Source organism: Cebus imitator, unplaced genomic scaffold (assembly GCF_001604975.1).
Source record: "Cebus imitator isolate Cc_AM_T3 unplaced genomic scaffold, Cebus_imitator-1.0 Scaffold199, whole genome shotgun sequence".
NCBI classification, from domain to species: domain Eukaryota; kingdom Metazoa; phylum Chordata; class Mammalia; order Primates; family Cebidae; genus Cebus; species Cebus imitator.
In genome coordinates, this window is record NW_016107514.1 from 4,627,676 (window position 1) to 4,653,046 (window position 25,371).

General features: G+C 37.5%; 1 protein-coding gene across 1 annotated transcript in view; it reads right to left on the reverse strand.

The window, feature by feature from the left end:
- Window positions 1-25,371, reverse strand: part of DBT (dihydrolipoamide branched chain transacylase E2) — a 44,925-nt gene that overhangs the window by 7,663 nt on the left and 11,891 nt on the right. The window contains exons 3-8 of the mRNA XM_017547625.2: window positions 21,978-22,053; window positions 17,478-17,659; window positions 10,168-10,289; window positions 7,542-7,758; window positions 6,620-6,786; window positions 3,036-3,113 (exon numbers count right to left, since the gene is read on the reverse strand). Coding sequence (XP_017403114.1) covers window positions 3,036-3,113; window positions 6,620-6,786; window positions 7,542-7,758; window positions 10,168-10,289; window positions 17,478-17,659; window positions 21,978-22,053 — 842 coding nt within the window. The remainder of the gene's footprint in view (window positions 1-3,035; window positions 3,114-6,619; window positions 6,787-7,541; window positions 7,759-10,167; window positions 10,290-17,477; window positions 17,660-21,977; window positions 22,054-25,371) is intronic.

A 25,371-nucleotide genomic window follows, 5' to 3' on the forward strand; every position in this document is an offset into this window, starting at 1 on the left:
GCAGGACATAGTGGCTCATGCCTGCAATCCCAACATTTTGGGAGACTGACACAGTAGGATTGCTTGAGGCCAGGAGTTTGAGAACAGCCTGGGCAACATAGCAAGACCCATCTCTACAAAAAATTTTTTTTAATTAGCTGAGTATTATAGCACACACCTGTAGCCTCAGCCACTTGGGAGGCTGAGGTGGGGAGATCATTTGAGTCCAAGAGTTTTAGGTTACAATAAGCTATGATTACGCATGGTAACAGAGCAAAACCCTGTGTCAAAAAAAGAAAAAAACCCAACTTTGTTTCATACACAAAAATGTTAAAAATATTGCATAAAGTTACCTTTGGGCTATATGTATGAGGGTATATGAAACATAAGTGAATTTCATGTTTAGATTTGGATCCTATCCCTAAAAAGTCTCCTCTGTATGTGCAAATATCCCAAAATAAAAAAAAAACTGAAATCCAAAACACTTCTGGTCCCAAGCATTTTGGATAAGGGATATTCAACCTGTAAAGACTTTCTGGAGAACATATGACAATAGGTACCAACATTTATAAAAATTTGTGTTAAGGAACTAAATGCAGAAGTATGTAGGGATATACAAGGATGTTGAGTACACACTGTTTATAAGTTTCAGAAACTGCAAATAATCACAATGTTTATAAATAGGTCACTAGCTAGATAAATGATAACAAAGCTATATTTGTTGTCACACAGTGATGTCTACAATATAGTAAATGAGAAAGAAAAGGCTGGGCATGGTGGCTCATGCCTGTAATCCCAGCACTTTGGGAGGCTGAGGTGGGTGGATCGCTTGAGCCTAGGAGTTAAGAGACCAGCTTGGGCAACATGGCAAGACCCCATTTCTACAAAAAAAAAAAAAAAAAAATTACAAAAATTAGCTGGACACGGTGGGACATACCTGTAGTCCCAGCTACTCGGAAGGCTGAGGTGGGAGGTTGAGGCTGCGGTGAGGCTATGATTACACTACAGCATAGATAATCTCTATGGGAATACTTTAGATAGGCAACAGAGTGAGACCCTGTCTCAAAAAAGAAAAAAGAAAGTTAAAGAAAAATACAAGGCCTGGTGTGGGGGTTCACACCTGTAATCCCAGCACTTTGGGAGGCCAAGGTGGGTGGATCACGAGGTCAGGAGTTCAAGACCAGCCTGGCCAAGTGGTGAAACACTGTCTCTACTAAAAATACAAAAATTAGCTGGGCGTGGTGGTGGGCACCTGTTATCCCAGCTACTCAGGAGGCTGAGGCAGAGAATTGCTTGAACCCAGGAGGTGGAGGTTGCAGTGAGCTGAGATTGTGCCACTGCACTCCAGCCTGTGTGACAGAGCGAGACTCCATCTCAAAGAAAAAAAAAAGAAAAATATGAATAATTCTATATCTTTTTAAAAGTATGTAAAAATGAAATCCTGGAAAGATGTATATCTCAACATAAATAGTGAGGTCTCTTAGGGTTATGGAATTGAGGGTAAACATCTTTTTTTTTTCTTTTTATTTTTGAGACACAGTTTCACTCTGTCGCCTAGGCTGGAGTGCAGGTGTCATATGATTCTCCTGCCTCCTTCCCAAGTAGCTAAAACTACAGGCACGCACCACCATGCCCCGCTAATAATTTTTTTTCTGTGGAGATGGGGGTGTCCTCACTTTGTTGCACATGATGGTCTTGAATTCCTGGGCTCAAGCCATCCTCCCACCTCTGTCCCCCACAGTGCTGGGATTACACGCAGGAGCCACCACACCGGCCAACATCATTATTTTCTTGCCCGAAATTTTTGTGGCAAGTATATACTTAATCAGGAGATATTAAAATAAAAATAAAAATTAATACAGCTGACTCTATTAACCATATAGGATCTGACCTCCCAGAATATCTAAGCTCACTTTCTGGTTGTACATTTCTTTTCTTTTAATTCTCTTTTTGAGATGGAGTTTTGCTCTCGTCGTCCACGCTGGAGTGTGGTAACGCAATCTCGGCTCAATGCAACCTCAGTCTCCTGGGTTCAAGCGATTCTCCCGCCTCAGCCTCCTGAGTAGTTGGGACTATAGGCGCTGGCCACCATGCCTGGCTAATTTTTGTATTTTTAGTAGAGACAGGGTTTCACCATGTTGGCCAGGCTGGTCTCCAACTCCTGACCTCAGGTGATCGACCCTCCTCAGCTTGCTGGGATTATAAACTTAAGTCACTGTGCCTAGCCTCTGGTTGTACATTTCTAATGAAAAGTAAATATAAGGAATGGCATCTCAAAAAGAGTTCTCAAACTTAAGAAACTTTCTCTCCACACAGAAGATATGTGATAAAATACATATATATTGAATTCAAACTTATATTACTTTTCTTACTGAAATTATTCTTAATCTTAAAATTTCAGGACTTTGCCAGGCACAGTCAGATTATACCTGTCATCCCAGCACTTTGGAGGCTAAGGTAGGAGGATTGCTTGAGCCCAGAAGTTAAAGACCAGCCTGGGCAACATAATGAGACCTGTCTCTACAAAAAATTTAAAAATTAGTTGGATATAGTGGTGCATGCCTGTAGTCCCAGATACACAGGAGGCTGAGGCGAGAGGATTGCTTGAGCCTGAGAGGTCAAAGTTGCAGTGAGCCACGATCACAACCCTGGACTCCAAACTGGTGACAGAGTAAGACTCTGCCAATAATAATAATAATAATAATAATAATAATATTCCAGGAATTCAATTGTGAAACAGCTGCTGCTTTTTGGCAAGCAGAGTAGGTAACATAATCTACTGCCACACAGCTATATATTTCTATTATTTTAAGCAGAAAACAAAACAAAACAAAAAGCTTAAAAATGGTTTTAAGAATCTTATCTAAACAGTATCATTAACCACAAAAACAACAGTAACAATAAATTATATGTAAGTTTAATGTTTTATGCCACACCTTTAATTCTAGCCTAAAAAAGGTCACTATTTGAGGTACAATGGAAGTCTCTCTAACCTACAAGCACATTTGCCCTATCTTCTATTAATAATAAGAAAATTTTCACTCTGTATAGCCAACCTTATATGTTATATTCTGGCAGTTTTCATCCACAGAAGCATTAAGGATAGGAAACTGTTGTAATCCCAAGGAAGCAGCCTATTTAAAAGAAAAAGAATGCAATTATAGCACTTCTAACTTAGAAGGGATAGGGAATTTGAAACAATAAGCGGTATAAAAGGAGGGAGAGAGAGAGCTCTTATTTACGCTGTTTAATTTCAAGTCTACATGTACCTAGTCACATTACTGCCAATGTTACCTTCAAGCAATGCAGAACTAGGTCACCCTAATCATTAAAGAATAAAAGATAAAGTAGTCAGGTAGCTTGTAAACATCAAGGAGATTTTAAAAATAATGATACAGACCAGCCAAAGTTCCAAAGAAAATGTCTAATTTCTAGGTCATTTTCTCACTGACATGTAGAATCTTAAGATTTCCATGAGAAGTAAGCCTGTAGTTCAAATATACACTAGGAATCAAAACACAAAAAGCAGGTAAGCTATTTCCCTGTGCAGAAATAACATGTAACGAGGATTTCAAAGTGCACTGACTATTAAATGCCAGTTTGCTACCCGGTGTCCTTGGCCAAGTGAAGGGCAGCGATGGCTTGAACATTTACTTTAGAGCCCAAGTCTCACTGAATAGCATTTATATTTTCCCTCTCTGTTGCCTTCCCCTTTCTTTTCTTCCCTTAGTCTCTTAACATCAATATCTGTCCATATTCAGATATCCCTAAGTGTATCTAAAATGTTCTCGATATCTGTTTCCCTGCCAATTCGGGATCTAATAATCAAGGTTCACACCTTACATGTGGTGGTCACGCATTGTATTAAATTTAAAAGATAGCAAAGAAAAAATGCTTAAGATCATTCTTAAAAAGAATTCCCTCCCTCACTGCCCTTGGCTGGTCCCTGTTAAAGTTCTTTACATGCATTGTGTTATTTTTCTCTGTTCATCGGAGGTCTTGATGGAAAAAAAATCAAATTATTGAACTAGAGCGTTAATAAAAGAATTTAAATATATAGAGACATTTTGTAGTCATTAGGACAGATTAAGAGAGTAGATCAACTGAAGAAAAATATAATGAAAAGAACTGCTACAAATTCCTTAATTTTTATGACTTGGAAGTTTTTTCTTGTTTGTTTTTGAGACAGAGTCTTGCTTTGTCACCCAGGCTGGAGTGCAGTGGCATGATCTCAGCTCACTGTAGCCTCAACCTCCTTGCCTCAAGTGATCCTCCCACCTCAGTCTCCTGAGTAGCTGGAATTTTAGGTGCAAGCCACCATGCCCAGGTTATTTGTGCATTTTTTGTAGAGATGGGGTTTCACTACGTTACCTAGGCTGGTCTTGAACTCCTGAGCTCAAACAATCTGCCTGCCTTGGCCTCCTAAAGTGTTGGGATTACAGTCGTAAGCCACTTTGCCCAGCCAACTTGAAAGCTTTAGTATGCATCTGATTCAATAACTGTAATTTTAGTAGTCTTTATCTAAAAACCCCTAACTAAAATTAGTCTAAACTGTTACACATAAAAATAGTGTTTTGAATATAATCCAAATTTTGTCCTAGAAAAATACAAGATATATGTCAATGGATTAGGTCATTTTTTCCCCCTCTATAATACTGTGTAGTTTTTTTTTTTTTTTTAATGTTCTGAAACTTACGTTTTATTTTAAAACAAAATAGCCAGGACTGGTGGCTCATCCCTGTAAGACCAGCCTGGGTAACATTGCGAGACACATCTCTACTAAAAATAAAAAAATTAGCCAGGTGTGGTAGTGCACACCTGTGGTCCCAGCTTCTTGGGAGGCTGAGGTAGAAGATCACTTGAGCCCAGGAGTTCAAGGTTGCAGTGAGCTATGATTGAGCCACTGCACTCTAGCCTGGGCAACAGAGCGGATTCTTTCTTAAAAAAAAAAAAAAGAGGCGGGCGGATTACCTAAGGTTGGGAGTTGAAGACCAGCCTGACCAACATGGAGAAAATCTGTCTTTACTAAAAATTATAAAAATTACTTTGGCCTGGTTGCACATGCCTGTAATCCCAGCTACTCGGGAGGCTGAGGCAGGAGAATCGCTTGCACCCGGGAGGCAGTGGTTTCCGTGAGCCAAGATCATGCCATTGCACTCCAGCCTGGGCAACATGAACAAAACTCCTCAAAAAAAAAAAAAAGACTAGGGGAGGAGATAAAGGAGAACAGTTTCTGCCTCATGAGGCTCAGCGTTCAGTAAGTAAAGAGAAAACTGAGTAAGCACTCACAAGGCACTGAGGTAAGTAACAGTGGGAAACAAGAGTATTTAATTCAAATAGTGACAGCCACAGAAGGAGTCTGTACCTGACCACAATTTGGGACTTACACGTGTTTGATCAAGAAGGAACGCGTCAGGTGGAATTGTGTATTCCAACAATTATGGGTAGCTTAATATAGGGAGTGAGATAAGAACAGAGAGGCAGGCAGCAGAGACTTATAATGCATTTGTATGCCACACTGAGTATGGAAATTATCCTAAAGGCAATGAAAGGGGAACCACTGAAAAGAATCAGAGAATATTACAATAATTTGATTTATGGAAGACCAGTCTTGGTGTAGTGTAGAGAAAGCGCTGAACATGCTGGCATTAGAGACATCAGTATGTCCCTCCAAGTAAAACAGACCAGAACCTGAAAGAGCTTCTCCACTTGTTAGCTGTTAAGTCCTTGATGAGTTTCTTAACCTCTCTGAGTTCCAATTTCCTTAAATGGAAAGTGAGGACAGTAATATTTACATGTCAGAGTTACTCTGAGAATTAAGAGATAATGTATACAGCATGCTTAGTATGGAGCCTGGCACATGGTAGCTGCTGCACAGTCACTAATGTGAGCTAGACTGTAAGCTGCTCAAGGTCAGCTGATGATCTTACTCCATTTTATAAAGGTCCCAAGGCTTAGCACTAGAAATGATTCCCAGGAGCCTCAATATAAGTTTGTTGAGTAAACAAAAATAAATATTAATATGTCAGTGATATTGCAAAATCAATATCAAGTCTCATTTTAGTTCAAACCAGAACTTGGCTGGAGTGATCCTTTTAAGATTAAAGCCTTTACTTCACTGGCAGAATTGTCTCTAGTTAAGTGACTAAAAATACAAGAGAGAAATTTCAATTTCATGATTTCCTACAAAACAAAGAAATGGCACATTTTCTAACTATATGATGTGAGAAGTAATATTTTTATTCAAGCCTATAGTCAACACATTTCATGTTGGCAAAGCCAAATTTAAATGTCCAACTTGGGGCCAGGTGCGGTGGCTCACGCCTGTAATCCCAGCACTTTGGTAAGCTGAGGGAGGTGGATCGCCTGAGGTCAGCAGTTTGAGACCAGTATGGCCAACATGGCGAAACCCTGTCTATACTAAAAACACAAAATTAGCTGGCTGTGGTAGCAGGTGCCCGTAATCCCAGCTACTCGGGAGGCAACAGAATTGTTTGAACCCAAGAGGCAGAGGTTGCGGTGAGCTGAGATTACACCATTGCACTCCAGCCTGGGTGAAAAGAGCAAAATTCCATCTCAAAAAACAAACAAACAAATAAATGTTCTACTCAAGGCTTGCTTGCAATGAATGAAATCTCACCTTTAAGAAGAAAGGCATAAAGGTGAGTTTAATTCCACGAGCAAAAGCAATGGGTTTTAATTCTTCTCGGAGCTTAACCAGTTCAGTAAGGTCAACTTCATCACAATAACCAAAATGAGGTATCTTCAGGGCTGCAGACATAGTCTTGACCATTGCTTTCTGAAAACCTGAAAGCATTCAATTGTTATTCATTTATTTAAATTCTTAAATCCCGTTAAGAAACTAAAGTTGTTGAACCTGGGAAGCAGAGATTGCAGTGAGCAGAGGTCACGCCACTGCGCTCCAGCCTGGGTGACAAAGGGAGATTCAATCTCAAAAAAAAAAAAAAGAAAAGAAAAGAAAAAGAAAAACTAAAATGGAAGGTTCTCTAATGTGCTTTCCTTTCTCAGTTAAACCTTTCCTCACGCTACTCTCTTCCTTACATTACATCACACCGGAAGTCACTAATTTCAAAGCTGGAACATTGACTGCATCATGACAGTCGCAAATGCAATAACGTAGCAGGTAACTGCTTTAAATGCTGTGTTATACAAACGATTCAAAAGAATGTAAGCCATGTATTTCCCTAACAGCTTTCCTGCAAAGCCACTCTTCTGGAAGTTAATCATTCCAAGAGTTTATAAATAACAAATTAAGAACTACAAATAGTGAATGTTTAAAATATCCTGCATGTGTCTTCAAACAGCAACCGTCAGTATACGAAGAAACCTGCTAATGCATTACCTTCAGAAAAACAGTACATATAAATTGGGAGTGTTTTCTGGAAAAGCTATGTTATTTTACCATTAAAAAATTATATACTGACTGAAGTTGAACTTTCTCTTAAGTAAGACTTAAAAACACCATATTACATACATTTACCTACTGAGATAGCTTCCCCCAAAATAAAATAACTATTGCCTTATATTATTATTATCATTACCTTTTATGGGTTCTGTTTTGTCTTTGCCTGTGAATACCGGAGGTTTTGATACGGGTATGGGAATAGTCACGTCTTTTGGCTTTGGTGGAGGTGGCATAATTTCAGCTTTGGGTGAAGGAGGTAATATAGCTCCTGTCTGCTTTTCCAAATAGTTGAGGATATCTTCTTTAAGTATTCTGCCATCTTTTCCTGAGCCAACAACTTCGCTCAGCTTAATCTAAAAAATGATATATTTTAATGCCAAAAATACAACTACTTAAAAACATTATTAAAGTTTCAAAATGGAAGTTGATCAATTGAAAATAATATGCATATATATATGTCTAACAAATTAGTAAAAGGAAATAACCTTTTCATTTTCTACCTAAGTAATCATTTATTACTTTTGTATACACTGTTCATATGTGCATGTGGTAACCATCAGGTATCTATATTATATATAATCTAGAGCTATTTATGAAAATGTACTTTAAAAAAATTTTTTTTGCAGAGACAGAGTCTCACTCTGTTGCCCTGGCTGCTCTTGAACAAGCTTCAAGCCATTCTCCCACCTCAGCCTCCAAAAAGTGTTGGGATTACAGGCGTGAGCCACTATGCCCAGCTGAAAACTTACATTTTTATACTCAAGTATTTTAAAATCTCTTGCATAATTCTAACTCAAACCTTTCTATTCTTAGGGACTACATAAGAAGAGGGAGAACTGAGAATTTAAGGAGAAATTAAATGCTGTAACAGTATTAGACCAATGTTTCTGATGTTGGCTACCAGTTAAAAACGTTAACAACTTAAATAATCATAATACAAAAGCTCTCTCAAATTAGTTATTTTTCTGGTAGTTGGTTTGGAAAGATCAGTACAAAACACTTAAATCTATTTAAATACAAATAAACATAAAATCTTGGAATGATCTCATACATAGCATGTATTAATTTCCTAGGGATCGGCCCCACTTCATTTGTATTCGTGCATCTCTAAGGATATATAAAATAATAAAGGACTTCACTAAGGCAAACGCGAAGTTTGCAACAAATGGACTCTGAAAATTTAAATAATTTTTAGGCAGTTACAAACAACTGTAAATGCCACTGGTTCTTAATTTTAAATTCAATTCATAAATATGCAAAATGAAAGAAAAAGGATGATTTCTGATAACTAAATCTTATATTTAATTTTTAGTGATCATACAAGTACTCTACCCAAGTATTCTATACACATCTTTAGGGAGTGTTTTAGGAAAGCGAAATCACACATTTCTTCTATATATTTCTTTCTATATTATTAAGAAAAAGAATATTTAAATGCTTTATAGAATTCAAAACAATATGTTAAATCACTATTTCATCTGATGCCCTTAATAACATAGCGTTCCATGTTACTATATCTATTTTCTGTTATGCTAAATGGTCTTCATACTTAAACACATTTAATGGCTACATAAAATTTCATCAAGCATACATAACATAATTTGACTTTGAACACGTATGCATCTTCTAATTTTTGGTTATATAAAATACAAGGAAGGATGTATCCTATTTTCTTGGGATAGTTTCCCAGTGGCAGGATAACTGGCTGAAAGGATTTGAACATTTTAATGACTCTATTACATATTTCACAAAATATAAACTTTTATTTTTTCCCACAGCAACTTTACTTTTCTCAAAAAGAGGCAAACGAAGAGTCTCATTGTGGGGCACAGTGAAAAGTATCGAGGCTTCAGAACCAGGCAGATTTGTGTTCAAATGCCTAGTTCAGCTTACTTGGTTTTAGATAAGTCAATCAACCTTCCTGAAGGGTCCTTGTGAGGATTACAGATAATGTCTATAGTGTCTGACACATATGTGCTCAAATAATGGAGGCAATGATTGTTGATGCCATATCTAACGTCTAAGAGCACAGGATTTGGAGTGACATAGACTCACTTTTGAATTCTGGCTCTGCTGCTGTGTTAGTTGTATGACCTTAGACTAGTTACTTAAACCCTCCTAGTCTTAAAATAGCTCCTTATCTTACAGGGTTAAGTAAGATAATATGTGAATACCTATCACAGTGCCAGGGAGCCACCTTGCCTGGCATTCCACCCTCCATTCAGTCAATGACTTACAGAGGAAATACAAAAGGCCAACTTCCTTGCCTCAAAGCATGTGGTTCTCCCCTTCTCCCTCAAATCAGTCCTTTTTTGCCTTAGGACCACGGCAAGCTTTGGGACAGACCACATGCTTGATACCATATCCATGTCTGGCCAATTCCCCTTCTCTTCCCTTTCTTATCCTGCTTCCTTCATTCCCTTGACAGGTTTTCCCTCCTTCAAACTCCTATCTAGTCCTGTGCCTCTAGAACACCTGACCTAAGACCTGGCATTTACAAATGCTTAATAAATGGTAGCTCTTAGTGTTATTAGGCTCCAAGAAAGAATAATAAAACCACACTGCTCCACTGATGGTAAGTAATAAGTTTACAACTTCTCGTTTCTCTCGTGTACATTTATGCAACTATCATTTTTCAGTAGCAAATATTTTCGTGTTTCCTTAAATCACTGAGCCATTTCGTCACAAGAGAGTTGGCTAATTTTTCAGATACAAATGTACACTTTCTATGCAATCTCAGGTTTAAATTTAAGAAAACTTACATTGTTTTCCATTGCCAGACGGCGAACTGCAGGAGTTGCCAGTGTTTTTCGGCCCTTTATTTCTTGGTGTGTATGTTCATCATGAGACACTGCAGGAGTTTCAACAACATCTTCTTCTGAATCTGGTAACAAGGTAAAATTTAACTTCAGTTGAAAATTAAAAAAAAAAAATCTTAGTGGCCTATAATATGTAAATTAAGTTTATAGTCTAAATGTATAACAGTTGAACTACTTCAGAATAGGAAAAGACAACTAACCTAATGGTATGTGTAGAGTTGGGGTATGTGTGTGCTGGTACCTGGTACTGTTTAATTATTAGTGCCTGGTGGATATGTCACTCCTGTTGAAATAATATGCCAGCTACAAGTTAAAAAAAATGAGTGTTTTCCTCAAGAAATTTTAAAACCTGTTGTGGCCGGGTACAGTGGCTTATGCCTGTAATCCCAGCAATTTGGGAGGTCAAGGCAGCAGGATCACCTGAGCCCAGGCATTCCAGACTAGCTGTACATTTGAGACCCTATCTGTACAAAAAAATTTACAAATTAGCTGAGCTTGGTGGCACACGCCTGTTGTTCCGGTTACTTGGGAAACAGAGGTGGGAAGATTGCTTGAGCCCAAGAGGTCGAAGCTGCAGTGAGCTACGATTGCATCCCTGCACTCTAGCCTGGATGACAGTGTTGTATTTTAAACATTTTTCTAATAAAATACTAATTTACATTTATAAACAGCATGAAATAAGGATCAAATGTAAGATAGATTATATTAAAAACTTGGGTTGGGTGCAGTGGCTCACACCTATAATCCCAACACTCTGGCAAGCCAAGGTGGGTGAATCACTGACTCTAGCCGAGGAGTTCAAGACCAGCCCAAGCAATAAAATGAGACTCCCTGTCTCTGCAAGTGAATTTTAAAAATTAGCTGGGTATGATAGCACATGCCTGTGGTCTTAGCTACACAGGAAGATGCGGGGCGGAGAATCACTTAAGCCTAGGAAGTCAAGCCTGCAGTGAGACATGTTGGTGCCACTGTATTCTAGGTTGGGTGAAAAAGTGAGACACAGTCTCAAAAAAACCCTGCAAAAGAATCATATAAAATATTTGACAATCTTAAACACTTTCCTGAGATGACACAGCACTTAAAATTTTGCTCTGCCTTAAATAGTTTCAGAAATGCTGTGGTGGTCGGGCATGGTTGCTCGTACCAGTAATCCCACCACTCTGAGAGGTAAAGGCAGGAGAACTGCCTAAGGCTAGGAGTTCGAGATCAGACTAAGCAACATAGTGAGACTCTCTCTACAAAAAATTTAAAAATTAGCCAGGTGTGGTGGTGTGTGCCTGTGGTCCCAGCTACTCAGAAGGCTGAAGTGGGAGGACTGCTTGGGCCCAAGAGGTCAAGGCTGCAGTGAGTCATGATTGCATGACTGCACTACAGGTTGGGTGACAGAGCAAGACTGTCTCAAAAAGAAAAAGAGAAAAGAAATGCTGTGGCTAATGCTAATTGTTTTATTCTCTTGCTCTGGCTTCCTGTTATTAGAAAAACTGTCTTAGGCTACTAGCATATATTTCTGCAAGCAAAAAAGAAATTTTTTGAGAGCATTTAATTGTCAAATTCTGCTATTAGGAAATCAGTGATGTATATGTATAGCAGAAGCTGTCTGAATTGGTAAATTAAAGACTGACAGAGCTTCTGAAAATGAGCAGAAAACTGAATTTGCTTTGACAAATTTGACATTCAGTTCTAGGTAAATAAAAATCTTCTACTGCTACCACTGTGATAATACAGTCTATTCATTCCTCTTACTAGTCTATGAATTGGCCCAGTGGAGCTGCAAAAAAATTCTCCTAAAGGTGAGGAAGGGAAGAGAAAAAAACCCAAAATTTGTATTGAGCATCTATTATGTGTCAAATACTGTGCTATATATTCAGTGTCTTAATTTACTGTTTAAGATAGGTATTATTTTCATTTGAATTGTTTAAGATAGGTGCTATTATCCCTATTTTACAGACAGTTTGAAGAGTGAGGTTTGACAGATGAACGGATTGGCTCAAAGTCAGATTAATAAATCTAAGAGCTGAAACGAATCCTAGGGCTGACTCAGTCTGTGCTGTTTCCATTAGTTAATGGCCCTAGTAAATTTTATTCCTGGTCAAAGTAGCTAGAATACAACCCCTGTAGTTCAAGGCATAATTTTGTTGAATTTTCAGAAACCCTGTTAAAATCATTGGAGACATGAGTAAGAAAGATTAGCATGGGGAGCCAAGATCCAAAGGAAAATCAGGGGATTCAATGGTAGGAACCCCAGTATGGTAGGAACTCCCATGCTAACTTGGATAATGCATATTTGCTGAAGAGAATGTATAAATATCCAAATATATCATATACAAAAATTATTACATATTTCCAAAAGACCAACTAATTTATTGCTACTCACTTTCTGGAAAACATTTTGTGATATATCACCTACATAGTACTACCCTTTTAGAGTAACTTGGGTGTAAATGAGTGACAAACTTACTTGTGAGAAGTCACTCATATATTATTTGTAGTAGTCATGTGGCTGTTGGAAGAAAGCTGTCTCTTAACCAAGTAATAAAATACCACCTTACTACACAGCACTTTAAATTATCTTCAAAGTGTTTGTTTTATTTATTCATTTTTTTTAACAGAAACATGGTCTCACTATGTTGCCCAGGCTGGTCTTGAACTCCTGGCTTCAAGTGATCCTCCTGCCTTGGCCTCCTTCAGTGTTTTTACACATTTTCTTCTCTGATGATTACAAAAATATTACGAGTAAGCAGGACAGATTTCTCAATGTTACCACTGTAGAAATGGACTCTAAGGGGGATGAAGTTGACCAAACTTAAATTTCACAAGTCTCCCCAATTGATGTGATTTTAGTGTTTTTAGCATTACACTCTAATCTACAATAGGCTGTACAAAATGAACAGTTATAGCTACCAAGAGCACCTACTATGACTAGCATTGAACCATGCAATTTATGTTACTGAATATAATTTAATTATATGATGCACTACATTCTTGGAATGGTTTTATGTCAAAGAGCTTTCCTTTAAAACATTTTGTACTAATCCTGGTAAACATTTCAATATTATAAAATCTATATATTTACAAATTAAACAGTGTTGTTTTAGCAGAATTTTATAAATATGCATATGTACAGTGTTAGAAAAGTAAGTGCTGGCCGGGTGCCGTGGCTCATGCCTGTAATCCTAGCACTTTGGGAGGCCGAGTTAGGCGGATCATGAGGTCAGGAGATTGAGACCATCCTGGCCAACATGCTGAAACCCCGTATCTACTAAAAATACAAAAAAATTAGCTGGGTGTGATGACACGCGCCTATAGTCCCAGCTACTCAGGAGGGTGAAGCAGAATTCCTTGAGTCCAGGAGGCAGAGACTGCAGTGAGCTGAGATCGTGCCACTGCACTACAGCCTGGGCAACAGTGCGAGACTCTGTCTCAAAAAAAAAAAGAAGAAAAGAAAGAAAGTCAGTCCCATTGCCCTAGATGCAGAATGAAGCTGATATCTATCCTTTCTGAACTAAATTATCAATATAACAATATGGTTAGAGCATGGGCTTTGCATTAAACGGAGCTGGGGTGAAATCCTAGCTCCACCACTTACTAGCTATGTGATCACAGGCAGATTATTTAACCTCTCAGAGTCTCAACAGTCCATGTGTCAAATGCAGCTATTACATTTGTTAAATGAGATGTATACATAGCATTAGCACAGAGAAACCAATCAATAATAGAAGCTGACGTTAAGGGGTAAATGCAATATAATGGCAGAATAATATTAGTTTTATAAAGTATTCTGCTAAAGCTTACGTCCCTCCTTCTCTTCCCTTCACTGCCCCATGGTACCTCTCAATTAGGTATAGTAATTCTCCACTTATCTGCAGGTGGAGCATCCTGGCAACTTCATCTTAACATAGCTTCATGGCCCAGAGTACCTAAAATAGGTGCCACATAGCCTCAGCATTAAAAACGTGCACTTGACCCAGAGGAAAGGTATTTAGACTCTCAATCAGCTCCTATTTACCATTTTTAGCAAATATTTCTTAACAAACTTGGTTGTCTTCTCAGAAAGTTAGGAAGGTGGGTGATGACCTGGCACAAGGACAATCTAAACAGACTGGAAAACTAAAAATCAAATGCAGAATTGTGCTGTTTATAGTACAACAGTGAATGTTCATAACATGTCTGCATAATCAGAAAAGCTTACTCAATAGCCTCACTTTAAGAAGTAACACATATGAAATTTTAATTATTGATTAAAATTGAAAATTAATGATTTCTCGGCTGGGCGCGGTGGCTCAAGCCTGTAATCCCAGCACTTTGGGAGGCCGAGGCGGGTGGATCACGAGGTCAAGAGATCGAGACCATCCTGGTCAACATGGTGAAACCCCGTCTCTACTAAAAATACAAAAAATTAGCTGGGCATGGTGGCACGTGCCTGTAATCCCAGCTGCTCAGGAGGCTGAGGCAGGAGAATTGCCTGAACCCAGGAGGCGGAGGTTGCGGTGAGCCAAGATCGCGCCATTGCACTCCAGCCTGGGTAACAAGAGCAAGACTCCGTCTCAAAAAAAAAAAAAAAAAAAAAAAAAAAAAAAAAAAAAAAAAAGAAAATTAATGATTTCTCTCAAAAAAACAGTTTTTGAAAAGTTTTGGTACAAAGAGCTTTAGTTGTTTAGAAAAGTGAGTAATCATTTTATTGCATTAAATAAATAGAGGCTAGAGAAAGCATCTGTCACCACATCAGCTGTAAAGAAAACTCGGTGTAACACAATTTAAACTGAGTTCATTTTAGTTTTGTTTTGGTTTTGAGGCAGGGTTTCCTCTGTGTGAGTAGTCAGGACAACAGGGGTGTACTAATTTTTGTATTTTTAGTAGACATGGGGTTTCACCATGTTGGTCAGGCTGGTCTTGAACTCCTGACCTCAAGTGATTCACCCTGGCCTCCCAAAGTGCTGGGATTACAGACGTGAGCCACTGCGCCCAGCCTGAATTCAGCCTTTAAAACTTACTTCCAGCTTATGGGAAATAGAAGGACTAGAGGAACAAGTTAAATAACACCACAATGCAACAAGGTAAATCCAAAAAGTTTGACATTCTGTGAAACAAAGGCAATCTCTTCAAATCAGTGTCATGAAACAAAAGTAGAGGAGGATGAGCTAGACTAAAAGATACTTAAGGGATATAACTAGGTGCAACATATGGTCCTATATTGGACCCTGATTAAAAAAAATCAAATGAAATATCAATATCCCCCATATTTTGAGGATAATTCAGGAAATTTAAATATGGTCCGTGAATCATATAAAATGCAAATGGGCCAGGAGTGGTGTCTCATGCCTGTAATTCCAGCAGTTTGGGAGGCTGGGAAGGGCAGATCACTTGAGGTCAGGAGTTTAAGACCAGCCTGGCCAATATGGTAAAACCATCTCTACAAAAAAATACAAATATTAGCCAGGCACAGTGGCGCACACCTATAGTCCCAGCTACTCAGGAGGCTGAGATGGGAAAATCGCTTGAATCTGGGATGTAGAGGGTGCAGTAAGCCGAGATTGCACCACTGCACACCAGCCTGAGTGACAGAACGAGACTTTGTCTCAAACAAACAAACAACAAAATAAAATTGAAATGTACTGTCATGAAAACACAGATGAACAAAGCAAACAGATTAGACTATGGCATATGCAATATATTATTTCAGTTAAAAAAATTACCTACATGTACATGTATGACCTAGAAAAATGTCTGGAATGATATATGCTAATACATGAGTGTGATTTGTGAATATTAGGATTTTTGTTGTTGTGTTGGTTTTCTATCTTTTAGAACTTTCTGCAATGCACACCTCCTGCTTTTATAATAATACAAATTTAAGTAGTAGGAAGCCTTCAATAAATCATCTTCTAGCTTTCAGAGGCAACATATCATAGTAGAAAATATTCTGGACAAGGACTCAGACATGTAAGTTCTCACTTTGGTCCTGTCACTGACCATTGAGCAAATCGTCCAACCTTTCTAGTTGGGTTTAGTTTCTTCATCTGTTAAAGTGGAATACCTCACAGAATAGTAAGTGTAAAAAATTTATAAATTATGTGATGTGAATCTTAAAAAAAAAGATTATAATGAGTTATTGTTCTACAGACTGCAGTACTAAGTGTCAGCCAGGCACTGTAAATCAATTACTCCTTTTAGACTTCTGAATTACACTACTGAGATATCTTGATCTCAGCACTTTCAAGGTGGAATGCCAGCCCAGGAGTTCTGTCACAGAATCTATTGCTCTTGAAGTGCCTAGTATCAAAACTGTTTCCTAGATGACCTTTGGTATACCACAACAGTGCTGCAAGGAACTTCTGAGTCAGCCAGCCAGCTGCCTGCACTGGAACTGCCAATTGTTTTAGCTTTCCTCTGTAACATTCTTATGATGAATTCCCTCTTGGCAGGACATCTACCACTTCTAAGTCCCATGGTTGCTGCTCATTCTAAATGCTGGTATCTTTGCTTTCATTATAATTTTCCTTCTTTTCTCTTCAACTTCTCTTGAAAAGGTTTATAACCATCCCCAACAAGAGTGCTTTTTGTTTTTGTATTAGTGGCAAACAGAGCAATCCATTACATTAGATTTATTCTTTAGATACTCCAATTTTTGTTCTTAGTGGCCAGTGTTTACAGCCTGAATCTTTAATTACTGAGAGAGCTTGTTGCCTCTTTGAACACTAAGGTATCCAGAAGGCAGGCCTTCAGGTAAATGAAGTGTTACGGTACACATTTTTAACATGGAAACTGGCCAAAAGAAAATGATGACTCACCGAGAACCTTTTTAATTTTCCTGATTTTCGCTTCTAAACCTCCAACTCAAAACCTGTAAGTTACTAAAAGTCCATCCCACCCTTTCTTACCCCTCCAAAAGGAATAACATCACTGACTTATGTGGAACAGTGTACAATGCCACCTGAATGTTTGAGTCATTCCCCAGAGGAGAAAAGATGGGACATCCTCCGGCTTTTTTGCAACATCTCATCTCTTCCTTGGGCTATTGCCTTTTCCTCCCACCTCTGGTTTTGTCTTATCTACACTTCAGATTTCTATTTTGTGTTGAAAGGATTGAAAAGATTACAATTTATTGAAATATGTTGAAGAGATTACATTTTTCAAGAGCCAAAAATAAATAGGAATTGAAAAAAAAAAAAGCAAAGGTCACTTTTAATTGTGACCCAATGGCAAAAAGAGAGCAATAATTAATTCGGTAAAATAGATTAACAGACTTACAATACCTTTTAAAGCCTCTGTTTCTATGTCTACTAATGGCTTCCCCACATAGGCAATATCATCCAGATTATAATAGAGTTTTTTAATGACTCCATCATAACGACTAGTGATGGTAACAGAAGCTTTATCACTTTGAACTTCACAGATGCTATCAAACTGAGACACTGTATCTCCTTCTTTTACATACCTAAAAGAAAAAGAAATGAGACACTTTTACATAAACAATCATAAGTACAGTCATATTAAGGATATAAATGCCATGCTGAATTATATCGGTATTCATCTATCGCAGCATTTACTTTCAGATGGTGTACTAAGAAATGTTTCAGAAAAGACTATAATGACTTCCAGAGTCTCTTCAATGTATCTGCAAGAAATACTCAAAAAAATTTTAAGCAATTCATAGTCTATAATCCAAAAATTTAATTAAACTCTCAGGTTTTCTGTCTGACCCATTTATTAGAAAAACAAGTTTTAAAAATACATTTTTAAAGTGGTATTTCCTTCTACTGTCTTATGTTATTCTTTTCTAAACTTTAAGGGATGCCCAATACTTCCAGAAGTAAGTTTAAAAATTGATGTCCTCAATCCTTTGTAATTTCATGAATTTTAGATGGGAGTTCTCCCAGTCTTTCTTTCTAAAATTATTTTAGCCTGTTCTTACGTAAAGTCATTCTAACCTCTTAATCATTTTAGATATACTTTACAGGCTTTTCTAGATAGTCTTGGCAAACAAAATAGGAGGAATGGAACCAAACCTGAAATAATACATCTAATTTTGATTATAATGGCATTCTTAATGTCTCTAGCACAATTCTGACTTATTGCCAGCAACACATAATTGTCATTCCTGCTTCTTGTCTTCCTGCCTTGACCAGTCCTCAGCTGTTGATAAAACAGCACCCATGACATAGAAACCAGGTTTAAAAGCACATGCTTTCACTTCCAGAATGGTGGGTTAAGATATCCACAAATCTGCTTTTCCATGTAAGCAACAAGTACAGTGACGAAAGTTGTTAAAAATCCATTTTGTAAGAATTTTGGAATTCAAAAAAAAGGCTTGCAACAACTGAGAAGGATGTGTTCAGGAAAAATGGCTGAGTTTTGTAGTATTTTAACTTTTTCAATTTCCATCCTTTTCCTAGCACAGCAGGAGCCAAATCAGCAGCCTTGCAGCCACTGTAAGGGGAAACCTAGTTTTTGGATCACCACAAAAAGCAAAATCCCCAGAGAACTGTCACTACAGATAGCCTCTGACTTTTACAGTTTTTCAACTTTATGATGGTGTAAAAGCAATATGCATTCGGTAAGAAACAGTAGTTTGAGTGTCTATACAACCCCTCTGTTTTTCATTTTCAGTATTCAATAAACTGCTTAAGATATTCAACAGTTCTTTATAAAATAGACTGTGTATTAAATGATTTTGCCCAACTGTGGGTTAAGGAAAGTGTTCTGAGCATGTTTAAGGTAGGCTAGGCTAAACTATAATGTTTGATAGATTAGATATATTAAATGCATTTTCAACTTAAGACATTTTAGTTTTGATGGGTCTAGGACTTATCCTCATCATAAGACAAGGAGCATCTGGGTTGTTGTTGGTGGTAGTGGTGGAGGCAGGGTCTGGCTATGTTGCCCAGGCTGGTCTGGAGCTCCTGGTCTCAATCAATTTTCCCACCTTGGCCTCCCAAAGTATTGGGATAACAGGGGTGAGCCACCACACCTGGCCACATCTGTATTTTGTTTGTAACTTTAAAAAAATCTTATCTGATTTATAAGACAGCCACATTAAAGCAATACTTATAAAACTGTGTTGATGTGCTTTATGATGCTTAAAAATGGAGTACTTTCAATGTGGAATAAGAATTATTTGTTTTGCTTTTTTGAGACAGGGTCTCACTCTGTTGCCCAGACTGGAATGCAGCGGCGCAATCCTGGCTCACTGCAACCTCTGCATCCTGGGCTCAAGCCATTCTCTCACCTCAGCCTCCCAAGTTGCTGGGACTACAGGCGTGTGCCACCATGCCTGGCTAATGGAATGATAATTCTAAAAAAGAAAAACAGGAATACATATGACAGAAATAGAAAAAGGAAGGAAGAGGTGATAGAGCTATATTGGAGCACATTTTTATATTCTGTTGAAATTTTCTACTAATCCAAATTATAATGTTTTAAATTAACATGTTAATTGTAATCCTCAGGGCAACCACAAAGCAAATAACTTTAAATATACAGTAAAAAGTTTATGCACTCCAATAAAAAGGCAAAGATTGTCAGGATAGATTCTAAAAAAATGCTCCAACTATATGCTAAGAAATATATTTAAATTCAACAACACAAATGGGTAAAAAGTAAAAGGATAAAGATATGTCACACAAGGCCAGGGGTGATGGCTCACCTGTAATCTCAGGAGTTTGTAGTCCAACCTGGGCTACAAAGCAAGACCTTGTTTCTAAAAAAAAAAAAAAAAAACGAGAGAGAGAGACAGAGAAAGACAGCAAGCTAGAGTGGCAGAGTGGCTATACTATCAGACAAAATAGACTTTCACACAAAATCACATATAAAATCTAAACTTGTCTCAGAAGTTTGTCAAAGGCTTTGTGAAATTTAAGTTTTTTCTTTTTCCACACATTTGCTCCCACAAATTCTAAGAATACATGAGGTTTTATTTTCCCTTTCACAAAACCACACTACCTTCTATTAAATTATGCTTCCTTATTCAAATTTCTATTCTCAGGCTCCATTTTATAAGATAGAATTCTGTCCTTTAGCATTTTACCAAGTGCAACACAATATATGTATATATATTTTTTTTCTTTAGTTATTTATAGAAAAAAAACAGAATTCAAGAAACTTCTTAATATTTCTTAAAGGACTTCTAAAAAACTAATCAAATGATTAGTTTCTCATTAAAGGAGCTTTTAGAATTTTAATAGGAATAAAATGATTTCCTCTTCCAGGAGCTGTAAGCCCTATACTAAACATATGGGTCTAGAGAATAAGAGGTAGAAATTAAGAAATGTTTTTTAAAAAACAACCAAAAAACGTTGGTGCAGTGGCTCATGCCTGTAATCCCAACACTATGGAAGGCCCAGGAGGGAGGCTCACTTGAGGCCAAGAGTTCAAGATGAGCATGGTCAACATAGCAAGACCCCATCTCTAGCAAAAAAAAAATTAAAATCTGATATAAAATGCCTCATGTTTAATACGTTAAGGCTAGCTGAAACTGAAGAATGAATCCCAATAGATGACATCTAGCAAAAAAAAAAAAAAAGAAAAAAAAATCTACAAAGATTTTTGACTACTGTCTTGGTCTTGAAAATAAGGTATTGCCAAATGCATTTCTTACACAAGACATTATTTTGATCTTTTTAACACTCCAGAGGTTGACAGAGTAAATTCTGTTATCCACATTGACACATTAAGAGACCAAGTGAGTCACAGATAGGACAGCTAATAAGTTTCAAGGTCAGGCTCTTCTGATTTGAAATCCATTGTTCTTTCCATAATCCCACAATGCCACCAGAGACATAACCATAAGGTATGTTTATGTTATCACAGCTCTCTTCTAACTTACAAAGCAATAATAAGAAGTACAAGAAAAGAATGTTCAGGTGGTTGAACAAGATTCTTAAAAGGATCTTTAGTGGTATAAATCTATGGTGGGAAGTAATCTATTTACTCATCTTACCTGCCACTTCTAAAAACCTCTAAAACTGAGTTTGGTACCCAGAGGTTCTATTTTTCCAGAAAATGAAAGAAAGAAAAGGGAGAGGATGAAAATTTTTGTTTGTTTCAGGCCCTTTTTAAGATAATTTTTTAATGTTTCAAAATTTATTTTAATTCATGATTTTTGGTAAAATATTTTCATCTCTTCTAAATATACAAGCAAACTGTAACCGGTAATGGTAAGTCAAACATACTTACATTCTTACTAAAGTCATTTTCGTACAGTAAAGAGAGCTTAGACTACCTGATAGTTTTAAATCACATTGAATAAAATACTTTGATGTACGACAAATTCCATCACCACTATATCATCAACATAAGGTAATTCTACCTTATTGCTTTTTAAAATGCATTATGTGTTTTATAAAGAAGTTTCTGGGCCGGGCGTGGTGGCTCAAGCCTGTAATCCCAGCACTTTGGGAGGCCGAGGCGGGTGGATCACGAGGTCAAGAGATCGAGACCATCCTGGTCAACATGGTGAAACCCCGTCTCTACTAAAACTACAAAAAATTAGCTGGGCATGGTGGCGCGTGCCTGTAATCCCAGCTACTCAGGAGGCTGAGGCAGGAGAATTGCCTGAACCCAGGAAGCGGAGGTTGCGGTGAGCCGAGATCGCGCCATTGCACTCCAGCCTGGGTAACAAGAGCGAAACTCCGTCTCAAAAAAAAAAAAAAAAAAAGAAGTTTCTCAGTTTAAATGGATTCCAACTATCCATTAAACAGTTATTTTTCCTCAAATTATTTTTAAATTTACTTGTTTCTTTTTTCAGATTAACTTACCATTCTTTAACAGTTACTTCTCTAATCCCTTCTCCAATGTCTGAGAGCTTGAACTGAACAACCTGTCCATGAAGAGCTTCAAAGACAAATGAGAAACGATCTCATTAAGTATGTAACATATTACTAATATATATCTTCACATCTAAAATTAGAGAATGTTCTCAGGCAGAGGCAGAAATTCTTCCATCTTACAGAAAGGAAAACAGCATTTTATAATTTTTAAAAGCATAACCGTTATTCATAACCATCAGAGATTTAAATAAATTATTTTGCAACACAGATCTATTGGCACTGCCACAGAACTTAACATTTTCCAACTTCCAAAACAGGCTGTGATAGGGCTATAAAAGGCCCTACTAACAAATTAATTAAATTTTGAAACAATGTAATGAACAGAAAATGGAACAAAGATACACAAAGAGAGACCCAGCTAGATATCCTTGTTTTAAGTTATGAAACTATGAAAACATGAACAGATTTCTTTTGAATTTATATAACTATTCTTTCTCATTCTTAGTGGCTAAAAATCAGGTAGTTCTATACCTAGCAAACTTGATGGAAACTTGTTTGTCCAAACTTATGTTCTGCCAACTTATTCCTAAGTCTTCTCTTTCCTCTTTCCATTTTTTACCCCTTTTCAAATTTCTACCCATCCCTCCTTTTTTATTTTTCCTAACATCAAACACTATAACTTATTTATTTACTTACTGAATAGTTACTTTCAGTCAATATTATGTTTGGGAGTTTCTTCTTTTTTTGTGGTAAATAGCATTAAATTTTTCAAAGTTTGTTCATTTGTTGTTATATACTATTTCATTACACAAATGTATCATTGTTTCCTTACCCATTCTACTCTTGATGAAACTCCCGGCTGTTTCCAGTCTACAGCTCTTATGAGTAAAGCAAATGTTAACATTCTTGTCAAGTATTCTTAGTACAAGTGGATACAAATTTCTGTTATATATATTCTGGGCCTTGAATTGCTGGATCATAAAGTATACACTGACTTACTTTATGACAGCAATGCCAAACAGTCTTTCAAAGTGATTTTACAAAGTTTCAGTCATATCAATACTGTATGATAGTTCCTCTCCACATTTGTCACGATGCTTATGTTTTCACTCCTCATTAGGTAGTTTTATCTAAATAAATAACATATTTTTAGTTTGCATTTCTCTCATTACTAATAAGACCAAACACTTTTGCATATGTTTGGCATTTGTATACACTCTTGGTGAAGTGTTCTAACACTTTTCTATTTAATTTCAGTTAATAATTCACTACCTTGTTATTGAATACCTACCATGCTAAAAGCAAAAGAATAGTGCATCATTTGAGAAAATCATTCAAGCTATTTGAATGCTATTCCAACCATGTTAACTGCTAAGACTTAAAATATTCTACATTACAATATCACACATTTCGTGTCTAAACTACAGTTATCACTTGTAACGTCTATGATTTTGTTACTGTCCTCACATCATCGCCAACCTTTACAACAGTGGTTAAGTTGAGTAGTTCCTCTTTGTGTTCCATGGTGTCTAACATTGGCAGTGCTCTTTTCCCCAAAACAGTTTCATGTTTGTTTTATTACATTGAGGTTAATTTTCTAATATGTTGTTCAAGGCTTTTCATAACTTTCTCTTGCTTATGTATTTGGGATTAAGACTCACCTTTCTATTTTACGGCATTTTGATTAAAATTACTTTTAGTTCCTTAGACTTGTCATTCTCCCCCGACCCACTTGGACTTTGCTTGTGCTATTCTTTTTTTTTCTTTAATTGTACTTTAGGTTCTGGGGTACGTTAGGCAGTTCGTGCAGGATTGATGTAATAGGTGCGTACATGGCAAGGTGGTTTGCTGCCTCCATCCCCCATCACCTATATCTGGCATTTCTCCCCAGTTATCCCTTCCCACCCTTCCACCCCGCCTCCCTGCTGTCCCTCCCTTAACCTCCCCAACAGACCCCAGTGTCTGATGCTCCCCTCCCTATGTCCATGTGTTCTCATTGTCCCTATGAGTGAGAACATGTGGTGTTTGATTTTCTGTTCTCGTGTCAGTTTGCTGAGAATGACGGTTTCCAGATTCATCCATGTCCCTACAAAGGACATGAACTCATCGTTTTTTATGGCTGCGTAGTATTCCATGGTGTATATGTGCCACATTTTCTTTGTCCAGTCTCTCATTGATGGACATTTGGGTTGGTTCCAGGTCTTTGCTATTGTAAACAGTGCTGCAATGAACATATGTGTGCATGTATCTTTATAATAGAATGATTTATAATCCTTTGGGTATATACCCAGTAATGGGATTGCTGGGTCAAATGGAATTTCTATTTCTAAATCCTTGAGGAATCACCACACTGTCTTCCACAATGATTGAACTAATTTACACTCCCATCAACAGTGTAACGTTTTTTTAGAGACAGTCTCACTATGTTGCTCAGGCTGGAGTGCAGCAGGCATTCACAGTTGCGTGAATGCACACTACAGCCTCAAACTCCTGGGCTCAAGCAATCCTCCTGCCTCCATGTACTGGGTAAGCTGGGACCACAGAGGTATTGCCACCACACCCAGCTTCTTTGTAACACTTAGATGCCAATGATACTGTATGGTAATTATTCTCAAAAGAGAAAGTATTTCTGGTCAATTGAAAGCATGTACGGACCAACCACCCCCCAACTTTTCCAGATTAACAAATGGCTCTGAACCTATTCAGTAATGCTCCTGTATCTTTAGACTGCTGTTAACCATATTTGCTTACAAAACATATAACAAATTAATTAGGGTTATAAAATTTTCTTAAATATGAGGAGTTAAATTAGTAATAAAAAATACAAAATACATTTTGGTTATGGCGGTATTAGGTACCTCTTACTTCCTCTGTAGCAAGTTGGGCCCTCTCACAGCTTGCTGACTGGAGTAGAACCTGACACCTTTCTGAGTGGTTTAGCATTAAGAATCAAAAGCATTTTTTTAAAAAAAATTTTAATCAACATTTTTGATTCAATAAGTAATTCTACTTCGCTAAAGAATGGTTAGTATAGGGTTATAACAAAGAACTGGAAATCAATCTAAGTAACACAAAAACAAGAAAATACACTATGGCACTTCTATACAAAGCAATATGCAAGGAACAGCAAGAGCATGAAAATGTGATGGTTCATGGCAAGGTTAAAGAACAAACAGTTCTCTACGGCCGAGATACGGTAATGTGGCAATAAATCAGCCCAGATTTTAAAGACTTTGTGTACCATGCTAAAGTATTTGAAATTTCGCCGGGCGTGGTGGCTCAAGCCTGTAATCCCAGCACTTTGGGAGGCCGAGGCGGGTGGATCACGAGGTCAAGAGATCGAGACCATCCTGGTCAACATGGTGAAACCCCGTCTCTACTA